At 32.1% G+C, this 15632-nt stretch overlaps 1 protein-coding gene across 2 annotated transcripts in view; it reads right to left on the minus strand.

Annotated features, from left to right (window-relative positions):
- The window catches only part of LOC114334852 (meiosis regulator and mRNA stability factor 1), a 106432-nt gene that overhangs the window by 26147 nt on the left and 64653 nt on the right, over positions 1-15632 (minus strand). For both annotated transcript variants that reach the window (XM_050658068.1, XM_050658069.1), the window contains 5 exons: positions 15006-15181; positions 12313-12530; positions 6282-6608; positions 3854-4009; positions 40-270 (listed from right to left, as the gene is read on the minus strand). In XM_050658068.1, the coding sequence (XP_050514025.1) occupies positions 40-270; positions 3854-4009; positions 6282-6608; positions 12313-12530; positions 15006-15181 (1108 nt within the window). The remainder of the gene's footprint in view (positions 1-39; positions 271-3853; positions 4010-6281; positions 6609-12312; positions 12531-15005; positions 15182-15632) is intronic.

A 15632-nucleotide genomic window follows, 5' to 3' on the forward strand; every position in this document is an offset into this window, starting at 1 on the left:
CGACAGTTTATTTTCTATTAATATTTTAGACGAGCTTACCTGAACATAATCTGAAATTTTCGTTAACACTTCCGACACTGACATACATTCATACAACTGCGGCTTTAGAGGATAACCATATTCCGCCAGGAATACTTTGGGTAGATCATTTAGAAGAAGGGACTCCTGCGGTGACGATTTGATTAATATCACTATTTGAGTTCCTAATACTTTCAAAGCCTCAGGTAATGTTAAACCGACGGTTCTTTCTCCGTCGGGTAATTCTTCGATCTAAAGGAAACAACATAATAGAAAAGGTCCCATGACATCCAGCAACGTGACAGTTCGTAACTCCACAAATAGTAACGCTGCCGATTCGTAACGGCGACAATTCGTAACTATACCTATTCGTAACGCCTACATTTAATTTTTTATCCAATTTAGTACATATTATTGATAAAATAATAAACTAAAGACAGATACACAACCGATGATTAATAGTCGGCAGATTATCGGAGAATAGGCCATTTTTCGGAAAAGTTATTTACCAGCAATTTTATTGCTGGAATATTAATAATATAGGTATGCAAAGTCCGCAGATAGTGTGTTACTTTTTTTATAAACAAAATGGCACCCGAAAATCGTGTTGTTTCAATTTCTGCTCTATAACTCCAAAGATTTTAACTTAACACCAAAAACACCCAAATAAAAATTCACCGTAATTAAATTCTGCATAGAGACGTGTTTTCCCGATTTACTTCGACGAAAATTTTCCTCAGAAAATGCGGGTTTTTCCAGCAAAATCTTTAATTTTCAACTAAAATTTTCGATAAGTAATTGTTTATCAATAATTAAATAACTTGGTAATATAAAAGTTCTTTTCGTATAGATTATAATTCCAGAAGCCGATGGAAATTGAATAAACAGTTTAGCAACAATTGAATTTTTAATTAAAAATTTACGGTCGCTATAATAACCAAAATAATTATGATAAATAAGAATAACTATGATTTTTGTATAAAAAGAGACTGTAGAGATAGTGCAAACACTCCTGACCACAGCGCAGTAGACGAAATTTGGTTTAGTCCCCACTTCCATGCGAAACGCACTGTATCTACAATAGAACCTTTCTGTCTTTCCGTGAATTTTGACATTTTGACTCCGCCTTCGCGCAGCTCCATGGTCAGGAGTGTTTGCACTATCTCTACCTATCTAATGTACTTTACAGAATTAAAATTGGACTATTTAAGCGGCCCCAAGAATATTTGAAAATTATAAACAATGTTTTGGCTTATAAACAAATAGAATATCTCGGGAAATATTAAATTGAATTCAATCATGAAAACGGTATTGGAAAAAAGCGGCAGGACGCTTCTTTTAAAAGAAAAAACGTTTAATTGTGATGAGTGGTTCCTGAGATAGAACCGGTCAAAGTTGACCGGCATTTACGGCAAAGATATAAACAATAGGATCATAATTTTCGAACCATCACCTTTTTATTTCGGTCCTCTTTCTCCACACCAATTTTCATATCTTTAAAGTACTCATAACATATATTATTATAATAAAAACTATCGATATTATGAGTGAAAATTGCCAAAAATAGCAAAATTCCAAACAAAAATTAGGTTGGTGAAAATGTAATCTCAAAGTTCAAAATCGGTATACGTTAAAAAAATGCATTTTCTCGGCTTCCCATGGAGCAATTTTCTTCATTCTTTTTTTTTTGTTCCCAAGTAATTCCAGTAGAGCCATCTAACTAACGCATTATTAAATGTCAAACTTGCTTTTGTTTTGTTATAATAAATTAATTTATTTATTATAACAAAAATTTTTAATTTGTAAAGATTGTTTAAATAATTATACAGCTTTTAAATGAGAAAATTTGTATTTTTACCGTTAAAAGGTACACTTGTAGTAAGTTTATCTAAAAAAAGTCTACAACTGGAAAAAATATGTAGTTTTCTTTTCTTATAAATAAATTAATCTATTATAACAAAACAAAAGCAAGTTTGGCATTTAATAATGCGTTAGTTAGATGGCTCTACTCGAGTTACTTGGGAACAAAAAAAGAATGAAGAAAATTGCTCCAAGGGAAGTCTAGAAAATGCATTTTTTTAACGTATACCGATTTTGAACTTTAAGATTACATTTTCTCCAATCTAATTTGTGTTTGGAATTTTGCTATTTTTGGCAATTTTCACTCGTAATATCGATAGTCTTTATTATAATAATATCTATATGTTATGAGTATTTTAAAGATTTAAAAATTGGTGTGGAGAAAGAGGACCGAAATAAAAAGGTGATGGTTCGAAAATTATGATCCTATTGTTTATATCTTTAGTGTAAATGCCGGTCATCAAAATGCTCAGGAACCATTCATCACAATTAAACGTTTTTTCTTTAAAAAGAAGCGTCCTGCCGCTTTTTTTCCAATACCGTTTTCATGATTTAATTCAATTTAATATTTCCTGAGATATTCTATTTGTTATAAGCCAAAAAATTGTTTATAATTTTAAAATATTCCTGAGGCCGCTTAAATAGTCCAATTTCAATTCTGTAAAGTACAGAAAAGATAGGTACAGTGTCTTTTATACGAAAATCATAGTTATTCTTATATACCAGGGTTGGCAAAAACCAAGGTTTTTTCGAAAAAACCAAAAAAACCAGGTTTTTTGGTTTAAACCAGGTTTATTTGATACAAAGTATAATAAGTATAAATACTTTAAAAATGAATAAATTATTTTATAAAATAATAGTAATAAATAATGAAAAAAAAAGGATTAAGACAACTTTTAGTTTTATTTCTCACACAAAAAATTAATATAATAAAAAAACATCTTAAAACGTAATAATAGTCAAAATAAAGTTCGAAAGCAAAAAAATATAATTTATTTATCTAAATTTCCTTTATTTGCGGCAGCTGTAGTTTAAATAAAAAAAACTTTAAATAAAAACACCAGCTTGGAGGCTAAATAAAAAAAAATAAAAATAAAAAACCAGATTTAAACCAACTGGTTTTTTTAAGAAAAAAACCAGTTGGTTTAAACCTTGGTTTAAACCTGCCAACCCTGTTATATACCATATTTATTGTGGTTATTATAGCGACCGTAAATTTTTAATTAACAATTCAATTGTTGCTAAACTGTTCATTAAATCTTCATCGGCTTCTGGAATTATAATCTATACGAAAAGGGCTCTTATATTACCAAGTTATTTAATTATTGATAAACAATTACTTATCTAAAATTTTATTTGAAAATTAAAGATTTTGTTGAAAAAACCCGCATTTTCCGGGGAAAATTTTCATCAAAGTAAATCGGGAAAAACACGTCTCTATGCAGAATTTAATTACGGTGAATTTTTATTTGAGTGTTTTTGGTGTAGAGTTAAAATCTTTGGGGTTATAGAGCAAAAATTGAAAGAACACGACTTTCGGGCGCCATTTTGTTTATAAAAAAAAGTAGCACACTATCTGCGGATTTTGCATACCTATATTATTAATATACACAATCATAAGATTCGATTCCAGCAATAAAATTGCTGGTAAATAACTTTTCCCAAAAATGGCATATTCTCCGATAATCTGCCCAGACTACATAGTAAACATTCTTGATTACTATACAGAATTATACTTGTCCAGTGTAGCAGACCCCGAACCCCACGATATGGAACGAAGAATACTAAATGTAGGATCTGAAACACTACCAGAAATTACTAACGAGGAAGTTATAACTGCCTTGAAACAGATGAAAAATGGAAGAACTCCTGACGGAATATCCGTAACCATTTATGGAGTTACCAACTGTCGCGTTACGAGATATCATGGAACCGAATAGTATGTATGGTTATCTGAAGATATTTTGATACTTGCCTTTACTATGTCTGGTATGGCTTCGAAAAGTTCTATCAATTTGGTAAAACCATAGTTTGATACTTTACATTGATGTCCGAAGTGGTGGTGGTATGCTGGGACGAATTTGTTGAAAAACATCGAGTAATAAGGAGAGTGTCGAAGTAAATCGATGACCTGAAGATATAAAACAATATGAATAACAAATAAAAATAGACGGTTTCGTTTTGATTCAATTCGAGTCTCTCGCAATCCCCTGACACGTGTTTCTAGGTTTACCCGTTATCAAAGAGGCTTTGCGAGAAGACTGAATTGAACCAAAACGCACCGACTAGTGATGTTGATTATGCACTCACCGGCACAAAATTCCGCCACCCAAAATTTTTGATTAAGTTTGACAATTTATAACTTTATTATTTGTGCTCCGATTTTCAAGATTCTTGCACCAGTTTGTAGGTACATGTATTGGTATTATTTGGTATTATTCCGGTAACAAAAAAAATTTGCTTGCATGGCTTTATACAGGGGTGAATGAAAGCGTTGTATTTTCTCTTAACGTTAAAAAATTCTGTGGAAAAATGGAATAGCTGATTTGGTTTCATAGTCCTGTCATATTATCCCGGAGATATCACTAAAATTTTGTTTTTAGAATTATCGAAATGTGTATTTTCTTGTAAGAGCTGTAACATTTTTTGTAAATAAAAACATTGATTGACTCATAAAATAGAGGTTGGATTGATACGATTAAAATGGCCAACATGCAGCCCAGATCTCAATCCTATTGAGCATTTATGGGATGAATTAAAAAAAGCTATTTGCCGTTATCCTAGATCTCCAGAAAATTTGGTACCGTTATGGCCTTGGTAGAGGAATATCGGGCTATTCCCAAGGCAAGGATAACACATCTTTATTCGATGCTAAACAGATTGCGAGCAGTCGTTACTGCAAGAGGTGGACGTACCCGCTATTGAATTGTTTTGTTGTTAATTTTGTTTTGTTTTGTTAATTTTAGTGCGTTTGATATTTTTAATTAAATAAACCTTCAAAGCAGTGTTTTTATTACAGCTCTTACAAGAAAAAAGATATTTGGATAATTCAAAAAATAAAACCTTAGTAATACCGTCAGGATAATAGAAAACTAGTATGAAACAAAATCAGCCCTCCAATTTTTCCACAGAATTTTTTTAAATTAGGAGAAAAAACAACGCTTCTATTCGCCCGCGTATAATGCCATCTAAGCAAACATTTTTTGTTACCGGAATAATAACTAACGAAATCAATACATGTACCTACAACCTGATGCAAGAATCTTGAAAATCGGAGTACAAATAATAAAGTTATAGATTGTCAAACTTAAACAAAAATTTTGGGTGGCGGAATTTTGTGCCGGTGAGTGTAGTTACTTTTGAGTATTCGTTACAAATCGTTACTTTTGTATAAAGAAATCATTTACAATATTCGTTACTTTGATTACTATGATTACTTTTGTTACTTTTGTATTTGAGTACCGGTAATCATATAGAGAATCGTATTTCTCAGTAGGTAGGTTTTGTTATTATTTTTTCATTCTGTGAATTTGTGAATTATCTACTATCTAATCTACATCGGCAAATCGCGTAGATCTAGATAAAAATATAGGGTTCTCGCATTCGATCTTTGTTAACCCTCGTAAAGCCAGGTCTCGTTTTTCTCATCTATCTTTTTTGCGTTTACGTGTTTTTTTTTTGGAAAAATGACTGTAAGGTGCAAATGATGAAAATTCCATCCTGAATTAGACGGTTCTGCTGTTCCACCTGGAACTAACAGAGCTATGGGACAATGTCGGTGTTATTTATGTCAGAAAAAAAAAGACCGAAAGTCCCGGCATAACTGTATTATGTGTAAAAACATTGTGTTGCTCACACTGTGAAAAATTTCATGTGTTTGTCTTGCAGCGATAATATTGTTTTTAAGAAGAAATGATTACTTTGTAAAAATATGTTTCACAATATGAAAATCAAGTCCTAATTATCTTTCAAATCAATTTCCCCAACGTTCACATATAAAAAAAAATAGATATACGGATGGGGTGCACCGTTGTTTACGTAAGAATCTAAGCACCGCCTTACGAAGGTTAATGACATACATTACATATTTTACGTAAATACCATTATACCTCCCTCTGTTTCATCTTCTATCTTCTCCTAACCCTCACACCCTTAAAACGCTTCATACCGATAAAGATATTCGATAACACTCGTAAAATACCGGTCCCGTCCGTTACTCGCTGGGATACGATTGGTAGAAAGTAATCAAATGTACTGGTTGTAGATATAGTAGTCGTTACTCGCTCTGATGCGATTGGTACGAAGTAACCAGAGTAATCAAAGTAATCAAAGTAGATACAATAGTCGTTACTCGAATTTATTCAATAATTTTGCCCCTCTCTGTATAAAATATATCAATTTACCTCCGCAGCGAACTGTTTGGTCCTCATGATCTCCTCAGCCGTTTGTTCTCTCTTGGGCACTGCTATAACAAACTCTCCGTTCTCGTTCTGACTGACAACCACCGTATTCTCAGAAATTTCTTGCAGTAAATCTTCAAAGGTGCACAGTCCGTATTCGAATGCGTTAAATGGTTTGTTGATCACTTTTTCGTACGCCACTGGAAAGTCAGTCAGGGATATTTGTTTGGCAGGTTGGACTTTGAGGACACGCAAGAGATCCGAGGTGAAACGACGCACTTGAGCCGAGTGTGACAGCGTTATGGCTCGTCTGGTGCCATCGCCAAGAATCTAAAAAATCATTAGAAAACGAATCACAAACTGGAGAAGAAGACTATATGTACAGTTCACCAAATATAGCTGAAAGTGTCAAAATAACTACGATCATGATGGGCATTCGTCAAACGACGGACCTCGCACTCGCACTGACGGTCCACACCGTTTGTTTGTGCGTTCTTACTTCATTGTTAGCGCGGGCAATGGGAATTTCACACTTTCAGCTATATTTGGTGAACTGTAATAATAATAATGTAACTATACTCGATTTATACAGTGCTAGTCAAAAGTCCCCTCCCCTACCCCCCGTATCTTCTGAACGGTTATACTTATAATAGAGGAATTTGGAGGGAGGAAATAAACGGACGTAGGCTTCTCAAATAGGCATAACAGATGACGTAATAGTGGCAAATAACGTTACACAGCCACTTTGACCGATAATTTTAAATGCGACCTTGTAACAAGTGATATCTAGTTTGAAAGGTATTGGAAATTTCTATTCAATCATATAGACTAAGAGCCGCTATAGGTGAAATTTCTTAATCATTTTAGGCACGATGGGACCCTATAACTTAAATAGTAGAACCTAAAAGAAAACGTTTAAACACTGTGCCGTCACTTTTCAGTGCCACATGCGTCGACAGTGGCGCATCAAACTTTCCACTTATGGACGGGATACATAAATTAAAAAATACCCTCCCTCATTACCAGAATTCAATTATTTTCATTTTTTTAAGTTCTATGTGAGTAAGACATAAGATTCATCGTAATTTTAACCCACCACCCCCTTCTCCCTGCCCCACCATCAAAAACTTTATTTTTCGATTTTATTTTTTTTTTTGGTGGGATGCAATCAATTTTAAAATTTCAAAAAATTCACGCGCATAGTTAAGGCTTTTATAAAACACGTCTATTTTTTATAGACCTGTAGGTTGAGTGTACATAACCTCAAAAATTTTTAATTTTTTTTAAACAATAATTTTTTTTGGAAAAAAGTATGTAACTTTTTTTTTTGGGGATAGCTGCAGATCTAATTTTTTCTTAGTCCTGTGTACTTTATCAAACACTATATTTCTAATTTTTTTCAGATTTTTCTGTAACGCTGGTCACTTTCAAAAATAAAAAAAAACTGTTTTTTAAGGGGGTTTTGGGGGGTTTGAACGCGTTTCTCCCATTTTTAAATATTCTAAAGAACTCAGTTACTTTAAGTTACATATAACCTATATAATCGAAATTGATTTGATATATTATGAAGTCTATAAAATAGGGAAAACCCCCCCAAAACCCCCTTAAAAAACAGTTTTTTGGATTTTTGAAGGGGGCGAGCCTTACGGAAAAACCTGAAAAAAATTAGAAATATAGTGTTTGATAAAACACACAAGATTAAGAAAAAATTAGACCTGCAGCTATTCCCCAAAAAAAGTAATACGCTCTTTTGGAAAAAAAATTCTTTTATTTTTTGAGGTTATGTACACTCTACCTACGGGTCTATAAAAAATAAACATGTTTTATAAAAGCCTAAGCTATGAGTGTGAATTTTTTGAATTTTTAAAATTGATTGCATCCCACAAAAAAAAAAACGAAAAATGAAGTTTTTGATCGTGGGGGCAGGGGGAAGGAGGTGGTGGGTTAAAATTACGATGAATCTTATGCGTTAATCACGTAGCACTTAAAAAAATAGAAAAAAATTAATTCTGTTAGTAAGGGAGGGTAACTTTTAATTTATTTATCCCGTCCATAAGTGGAAGTTTGATGCGCCACTGTCGACGCATGTGCCACTGAAAAGTGACGGCACAGTGTTTAAACGTTTTCTATTAGGTTCTACTATTTAAGTTATAGTGTCCCATCGTGCCTAAAATGATTAAGAAATTTCACCTATAGCGGCTTTTAGTCTAATACTAATTTTGTTTGTTAATTTTGATGAATAAATTAAATAAATATTAAATTGTAGTTTCGCATTTAGTTAATAAAAATTCAAAAGTCCGCCTATGGATACTTGTTAAAGAAGTTGACGTAAACACATCTAGGTAGATAATTCTAAACATCAACTTTTTTGACAAGTAACCATAGGCGGACGTTAGAATCTTTATTAATAAATGAAAATTATAATTAATAATATTTTGTTATGCTCTACTTTATCTCTTTAATTGGATTGATTAGCAAATTCTTAATTTAATTAATTACTCAATTAATTGTAAACAAAACCAAATTTAAATTAAATTTTCTAATAAACTTTATTCTCAGGGCTAATTTTGTATTCGATGCAATACCTTTAATTTGTGGCTTCTAGTATCTCTAGTTGCTTACTCCTTACAGGATAAACAGGAAAATTAAACACATTCAATATCATATAAATGTAATCTATTATTTATTTATCCAATATACCGTATACATAATATTTGAAAAAAAAAATACTAAAATCTAAATTTGTTGCAACAATTTCTTACTTAATAAATCAAGCTTTAATTCTGATGTCTCCTTGTTTAAAAAAAATATTTAAATAAATTATTGTTTATTCATACTAAATTTAATAAAATTTACTTTTCTCCTTTTGAATTGATTACTTAAAGTTGGAATGACTAACTGAGTTATAGAACTGTTCAATCCAAAAAAAATGAGGATATATGATGTGGATATAAATAAGCTCTCTCCGTTTCGACAAATGATTTGACTAACCTTTTTGTTTCTTCACTCCTTTTCCCAGATTGCGTTGTCCTTGATTCTCCCACACGTACTCTTTTGATGTTGCGAAAAGGTCCCTCTCGTCCAAACTGCTTCAAAAACAAACAAAACCAGGACTCGCTTGAAATTCTCCACTCAGTTTTCTCCTTGCTCGATATCTTGTGCAAATAGATGATAATCAGCTACTCGTTCTAGACAGAACAAAGGAATCTTCCTCGGACACAGGAAAATTTTACTTCTCAACCGATCAACAATTTCGTTTCAACTTGATTCTGCTCGCAAAGGCCGATTTCACCACTTTACACTGACTTCTCACTTTTCAAAAACTGGACTGCTCTCTCCCGATATTAATCACACAGTGACCATCTTTTCTCTCTCAAATTCAGACTCCACATTTTCATCCCTTCCATCGATATTTCTCTACCCAAAACATCCATACTTTCCTAAGAAACCAACTTAATTTGTATACCAACTTTCCATTTTGTTAAAATTCTAAGAGACATCAAATTACTATCGTTGTTTCAAAAAAACTAAACAAAAAGCCTTACATTCTAAACTCAATAAAATTTGTTTACCGTTTAAAACCTTCTAAGAATTATTTACAAAAAACCTATTGACGCACTTTCCAATATTTCCGAACCATTGTCTGTAAATCCTTTCAAAAAACCCATTAACAAAAACCACATTAACGATTTCACCTTCCCCGAACCAGCACTGTTTATTAACTAAATTAGACTCTATACAATCTTTGGTCATATACAGGGTGAAGAAAATCTATGATCTCGTGGTCTCTGATATAAATTTATTTTCTGAATTTTTCCAAAAAACAATTCTACAACAATTTATTTAATTCATTCATCAAAATCAACTTAAACCAAACGATGTTTAGTTCAAAAAAAATCTCAAAAATTTAATTCAAATGATATGACGTCTCAAAAAATGTAATTTTTGATAACTTCGTAGTTTTACAGAATTACCACCATTTTAAGACGGTATTACTCAAGTTTTAACAGAGTTATTACAATTTTATAGGTGATTTTTTAAATATTAGGATATAGTCTTTTAAATGCACTGAATTATTTTACTTTAGAAATAAAATAAACGATTTCTTTTTGAGAAAATTAAGAAAGATAACAAAAATGTAATACAAAAACCGAAAATTACCAGCTAAAAAAAAGTTTATACAAAGTGATCAAAACTTTTTTCTGTAAAACTTACTTAAAATACATTTAATAATAAACTTCAACAATAATAAATGTTCAACAAAAAAAATTTTTAGCTCTTATACAGTATGTCTGCGTAACTTGGAACCTATTAATAACTTTTCTATTATCAGTTTTACGAAAAATGTTATTCTTTATAAAACACTCTGAAACCTATATAATCTAAGATGCAACCATCAAATATTAAATTTTATTAATTTTATACGAGGTATGTCAAAAAATATGAATTTCACTCAAGAGTAAAGTACCTTTATATTTCACAATATCGAAAATTGTTATTAAGGAAAGTTATTTCTAATTAAAAAATATGTTTCAGTGTTCAATTACATCCTTCTAATTAAAATATTGTGAATAATAAAGACACTCTAATTCATATTTTTTACATACCTCGTATAAAATTGAAAAAGTTTGATATATAATGGTTATAAATATCTTAGATTTTAGAACAGGTAGAGCATTTTATGAAGAATAACTTTTTTTCGTAACTTTCGTAAAGGTACTTTGCTCTTTAACGGAATTCATATTTTTGACATAACTCGTATAAAATTGATATCTGATGGTTAAGTTTTAGATTTTTGACTATACAGAGCATTTTATGAAGAATAACTTTTTTCGCAAAATTGATAATAAAAAAGTTTTCCATGTGGTTCCTAGCTAGGCAAACATACTGTATAAGAGCTTCTGTATAAGAATTTTCAAATTGCAATGCCATATTCGGATTCAGCATAATCAAAAACAAAATAGAAACATATTTGATCAAAGTAAAATGATGAATTCAACTATATTTTTCAAATTATTTTTACAAAACAATTGTTATTGTTTGAACAATTAATAAACAATTAGCGGCCAAATCTGCGAGTAGAACTTTTTACTTTAACATGTATATAAACTAACAAAACAAGTTTTAGAAAAATATAAGCTTGTTTGAATTATTCCGAAACAATGCATGAAAAATGAAGGCAATTAAAACAGAGAGAACAGGACAAAAGAAAAAATATGGGACCTGGAAAAGTTAAAGAGGAACTAAGAGAACAATACGAAACGACTTTAAAGGAAAATCTAACAGAAACAAATAACACAGAGGAAATATGGAAAAATATAAAAGAATCCATTTTGAATTCAGTTGAAGAGGTGCTAGGATAGAGAGAAATAAAAAGAAGGAAATAATGTTTCGATACAGAATACAAACCAAAATCAATGGATAGCAACTAAAGAAGAACATCATCGAAAGGAATACAAAGAAAACAGAAAGAAGCAGACCAATGTGGCAAAAACAAAAAATTCTGTGGATAGAAAAGCTGTTTTAAAGGACCTAGAAAAGAATGGTAACGACAGCGCTAAACTATTTGGAAATCTAAAAGCTCAATGAAGAAAATGTAGACCAGTGGTTAAAATTGACAATGGATTGTGGGAAGCACTCTTCACAGAACTATATAGATGCGAAGAAAGCTTTGAAGAGGAAGGATGCGCAACAGAAGACATGAGAGATAATGAAACAGAAAAACACCTGACCAGATGAAATTCCCAAAGAGCTGAATAAAAACAGAGGTCAATAGAGGACCTAATAGTCAGAATATGGGAAGCAGAAGAATTATACTAATATTAAAAAAAAGAAATAACAGATTATAACAAGTACAGAGAATAGCTCTACTAAGGACAACATATAAAATTCTATCATCCCTTATCAGACAAAATGCACTCAACTGAAAGTATTTCTGAGAATTTCTGAGCTGGCTAGAATCAGCACAAACGTCAATTCAACCTTCATTTTTATAGAACGGTCAAACTTAAATGATAACAAATAACCCACTTACCTGTACGACATGTGGAATCGACTCGAAGAGATCCACCAATTTGGTATATCCATAATCAGCAACTCTACATTGTCTTCCGAAATGGTGATGGTATGCCGGAATGAATTTGCCCAGGAGTAACTGGCATCGGTCTTGGGTTTTCAAAAGATCTATTAGTTCGCGGCACAAAAGACTTATATTTGGTGCAAGCGGAGGTGGGACAGATCTCAGCACTGAATCTACAAAAGCCTTGTGTTGTATAATTATGTAAAAAAATTATTTCTGTTACTACATGACATTTTCTTTCTATTTAATAGTTAAACAGTACCCCCCGTTAAGATAATTATAATGACCTCAGTCAAGCCCTAGGTTTTCAAGGGGTATTCGAGGGATCTTTTATTCTATAGTAACCAAAAGGGTTAGAACAAAGATAATTATTTATTTTCAGGTGCTGGTTTTTTATAATATATCGTCGAAAAAAGATAATAGCAAATTTATCAATTAATTAGATAATTGATGGATTCGACCGTTATTTCGTGTTTTCTATACTTCCACAAAATTTATTATAACTATGTGACTACAGCTGTTTCGGCAGAGTGTCTTTCTCAAATGATTTAGTTTACTATGGGTTTGCCTTTTTAAAGTCTTTAACTGAAGAGGTTGAGGAGTGGGGAGCTATTTGTCTCGAGTTGATCATTCAGAATTATATCTGTATTTTTTAATTTATTAATTTCTATAGATTCTAATAAAGATTGCTTAAGGCCTTTATTTTGAATATGCAGAATTTGAAACTGTTCATTAAAAGAATGATTATGATCTAGAAGGTGAAGTGCGTATGTAGATGTTTTTCTATTGTTGAAAGCCCTTTTGTGTTCTGCTATCCGTTTGTCAAAGGTTCTGCCAGTTTGACCGATGTAAGTTTTCGGACAGTCACCACAAGTTAGTTTGTAAACACCACTCTGTAGTTGCTTTCTCTTTCGGCTCTTATTGTTCTTAATATTTCCTTTCTTTTTTATGTATCTGGCTATTTTTGTTGTTATCTTGCCTGTATATGTGAGAGCAGAAGGTACTGGGTTCTTTCTGTGGTGGTGGATAGACTAATTTCAGGGCTTTCTTTTGGAGTTTTTGGTTTAAAATTTTATTAATTGTTTGTTCGCCATAAGAAAGCCCTGAAATTAGTCTATCCACCACCACAGGAAGAACCCAGTACCTTCTGCTCTATCACATATATACTGGCAAGATAACAACAAAAATAGTCAGATACATAAAAAAGAAAGGAATAACACCAGCTTTCAGAACTAACAACAACTTAAGCAAATATATTAAAAACAATAAGAGCCGAAAGAGAAAGCAACTACAGAGTGGTGTTTACAAACTAACTTGTGGTGACTGTCCGAAAACTTACATCGGTCAAACTGGCAGAACCTTTGACAAACGAATAGCAGAACACAAAAGGGCTTTCAAAAATAGAAAAACAGACACTTCTACATACGCACTTCACCTTCTAGATCATAATCATTCTTTTAATGAAGAGTTTCAAATTCTGCATATTCAAAATAAAGGCCTTTAAGCAATCTTTATTAGAATCTACGGAAATTAATAAATTGAAAAATACAGATATAATTCTGAATGACCAACTCGAGACAAACAGCTCCCACTCCTCAACCTCTTCAGTTAAAGACTATAAAAAGGCAAACACATACAGTCGGAAAAATGAAAGAATACCCATGAACGATCACATCAATCATATATTTTGTATTTGCTGTTTTTTTTTCATAAATAACAAACGAGAGAGATAGATTATTAATAATCTGAATAATATGTGATTGATGTGATCGTTCATGGGTATTCTTTCATTTTTCCGACTGTAGTAAACTAAATCACTTGACAAAAGCACTCTGCCGAAACAGCTGTAGTCACATAGTTATAATAAATTTTGTGGAAGTATAGAAAACAAACGTTTTCAGTGTTTTATTGTTAGAATTAATTAAATGTGTGTGTGTATAGATGGTACGGTACCTTATTTATGCTGAGTAGCTCGTCTTCTTCTTCTCCCTAGCCGACTAGGCTGGATTGGCTGGGTTTTCTGGCACTTTGTATGGGTTTAAAATTACACAAAACTGTGTTGTTTCACTATACATATTTAAAAAATGCGTAAATCTGCTTGACTGGCCTAAGCCCTCTTAAGTGGATTTGGGCTTGGGGTAGTGCCTACAGGACCGTATTGGTACGTAATTAAAACATACACACACAAAGTTAAACTAAATATAAAGAAAATTATGTGTGGAGGGACGGAACAAGGGTTTTTACTGGATTTGCCCAACTGTTTTTTGTCTTTCCAATCATTAAGCAGCATGATTTAAAAAAAAATTATAAAATAGCATGAGACGACATATTACCAATATTCAGGAAAGCTACAGATTTCATGAAATATGCAAAAATCCCGGTTAAAAAAATACATTTTTAGGTAATGTGCACTCAATCAACGCGTATATAAAAGAAAGTTTTGAAAGCCTTGTGGGTGAATTTTTTGAAATTTTTAAATTAATTGCAACCCACCGAAAAAACAAAAAATTAAAAACGAAAAAATTACGTTGTTGAATAAAACAAAAAAAAATGAATTATAGGGGTGAGGACATGTTGCCTATCTTAACGGCGGATACCCTTTCCATGCCTAGAGATATTCGAACTCACTATTCTTGTAGTCTACTTACCTTCATCGGTTTCTTCGTTCGTAGAGTCAAGATATCTAATAATCTTAATATTTTTATTTGGTCCTACGAGTTTTATTTCTATATTTGGTACACAGGTAACAAGATGCTCCAAGGGCACACCTCCATCGTATACTGGCAAAGGCTCATGGAACTCTTGTTCGTAACACGCCTGAAAGCTGTAACAACAAAGTGGTACATTAGTCGACAGCTAGGAAAAATTAAGTGTATAGTACCCTTCAAGATATTTTAGAAAACTGCATCTTAATTCTATTACAAGTCAATTGTATTTGAGTAGTATTGTTAAATTTCAAGAGGTGAACATATCTGGACCGAAAACTTCACTCTGCAGCAACGTACCGAAAAAGCAGTACTAAAAGATGAAAATGTATATATGGAATTCCTAGATATGAAAAAAGCTTTTGACATAGTGAGCAGAGAGGGAATATCAATCTTACTTAGAACAGACAATCTTATTTCCAGCAAATTTATGAATAACGACGGAGTCAGACAAGGAGGGGTATTGAGTCCACTGACGAAAACAGCAGCAAAATTGAAAACACGCAACAATATAATACAGAAACTCTGCGGCACTACATGGGGGTCCACAGCATCAACATTAAGATCCTC

The sequence above is a fragment of the Diabrotica virgifera genome, chromosome 8 (genome assembly GCF_917563875.1).
Source record: "Diabrotica virgifera virgifera chromosome 8, PGI_DIABVI_V3a".
Lineage (NCBI taxonomy): Eukaryota > Metazoa > Arthropoda > Insecta > Coleoptera > Chrysomelidae > Diabrotica > Diabrotica virgifera.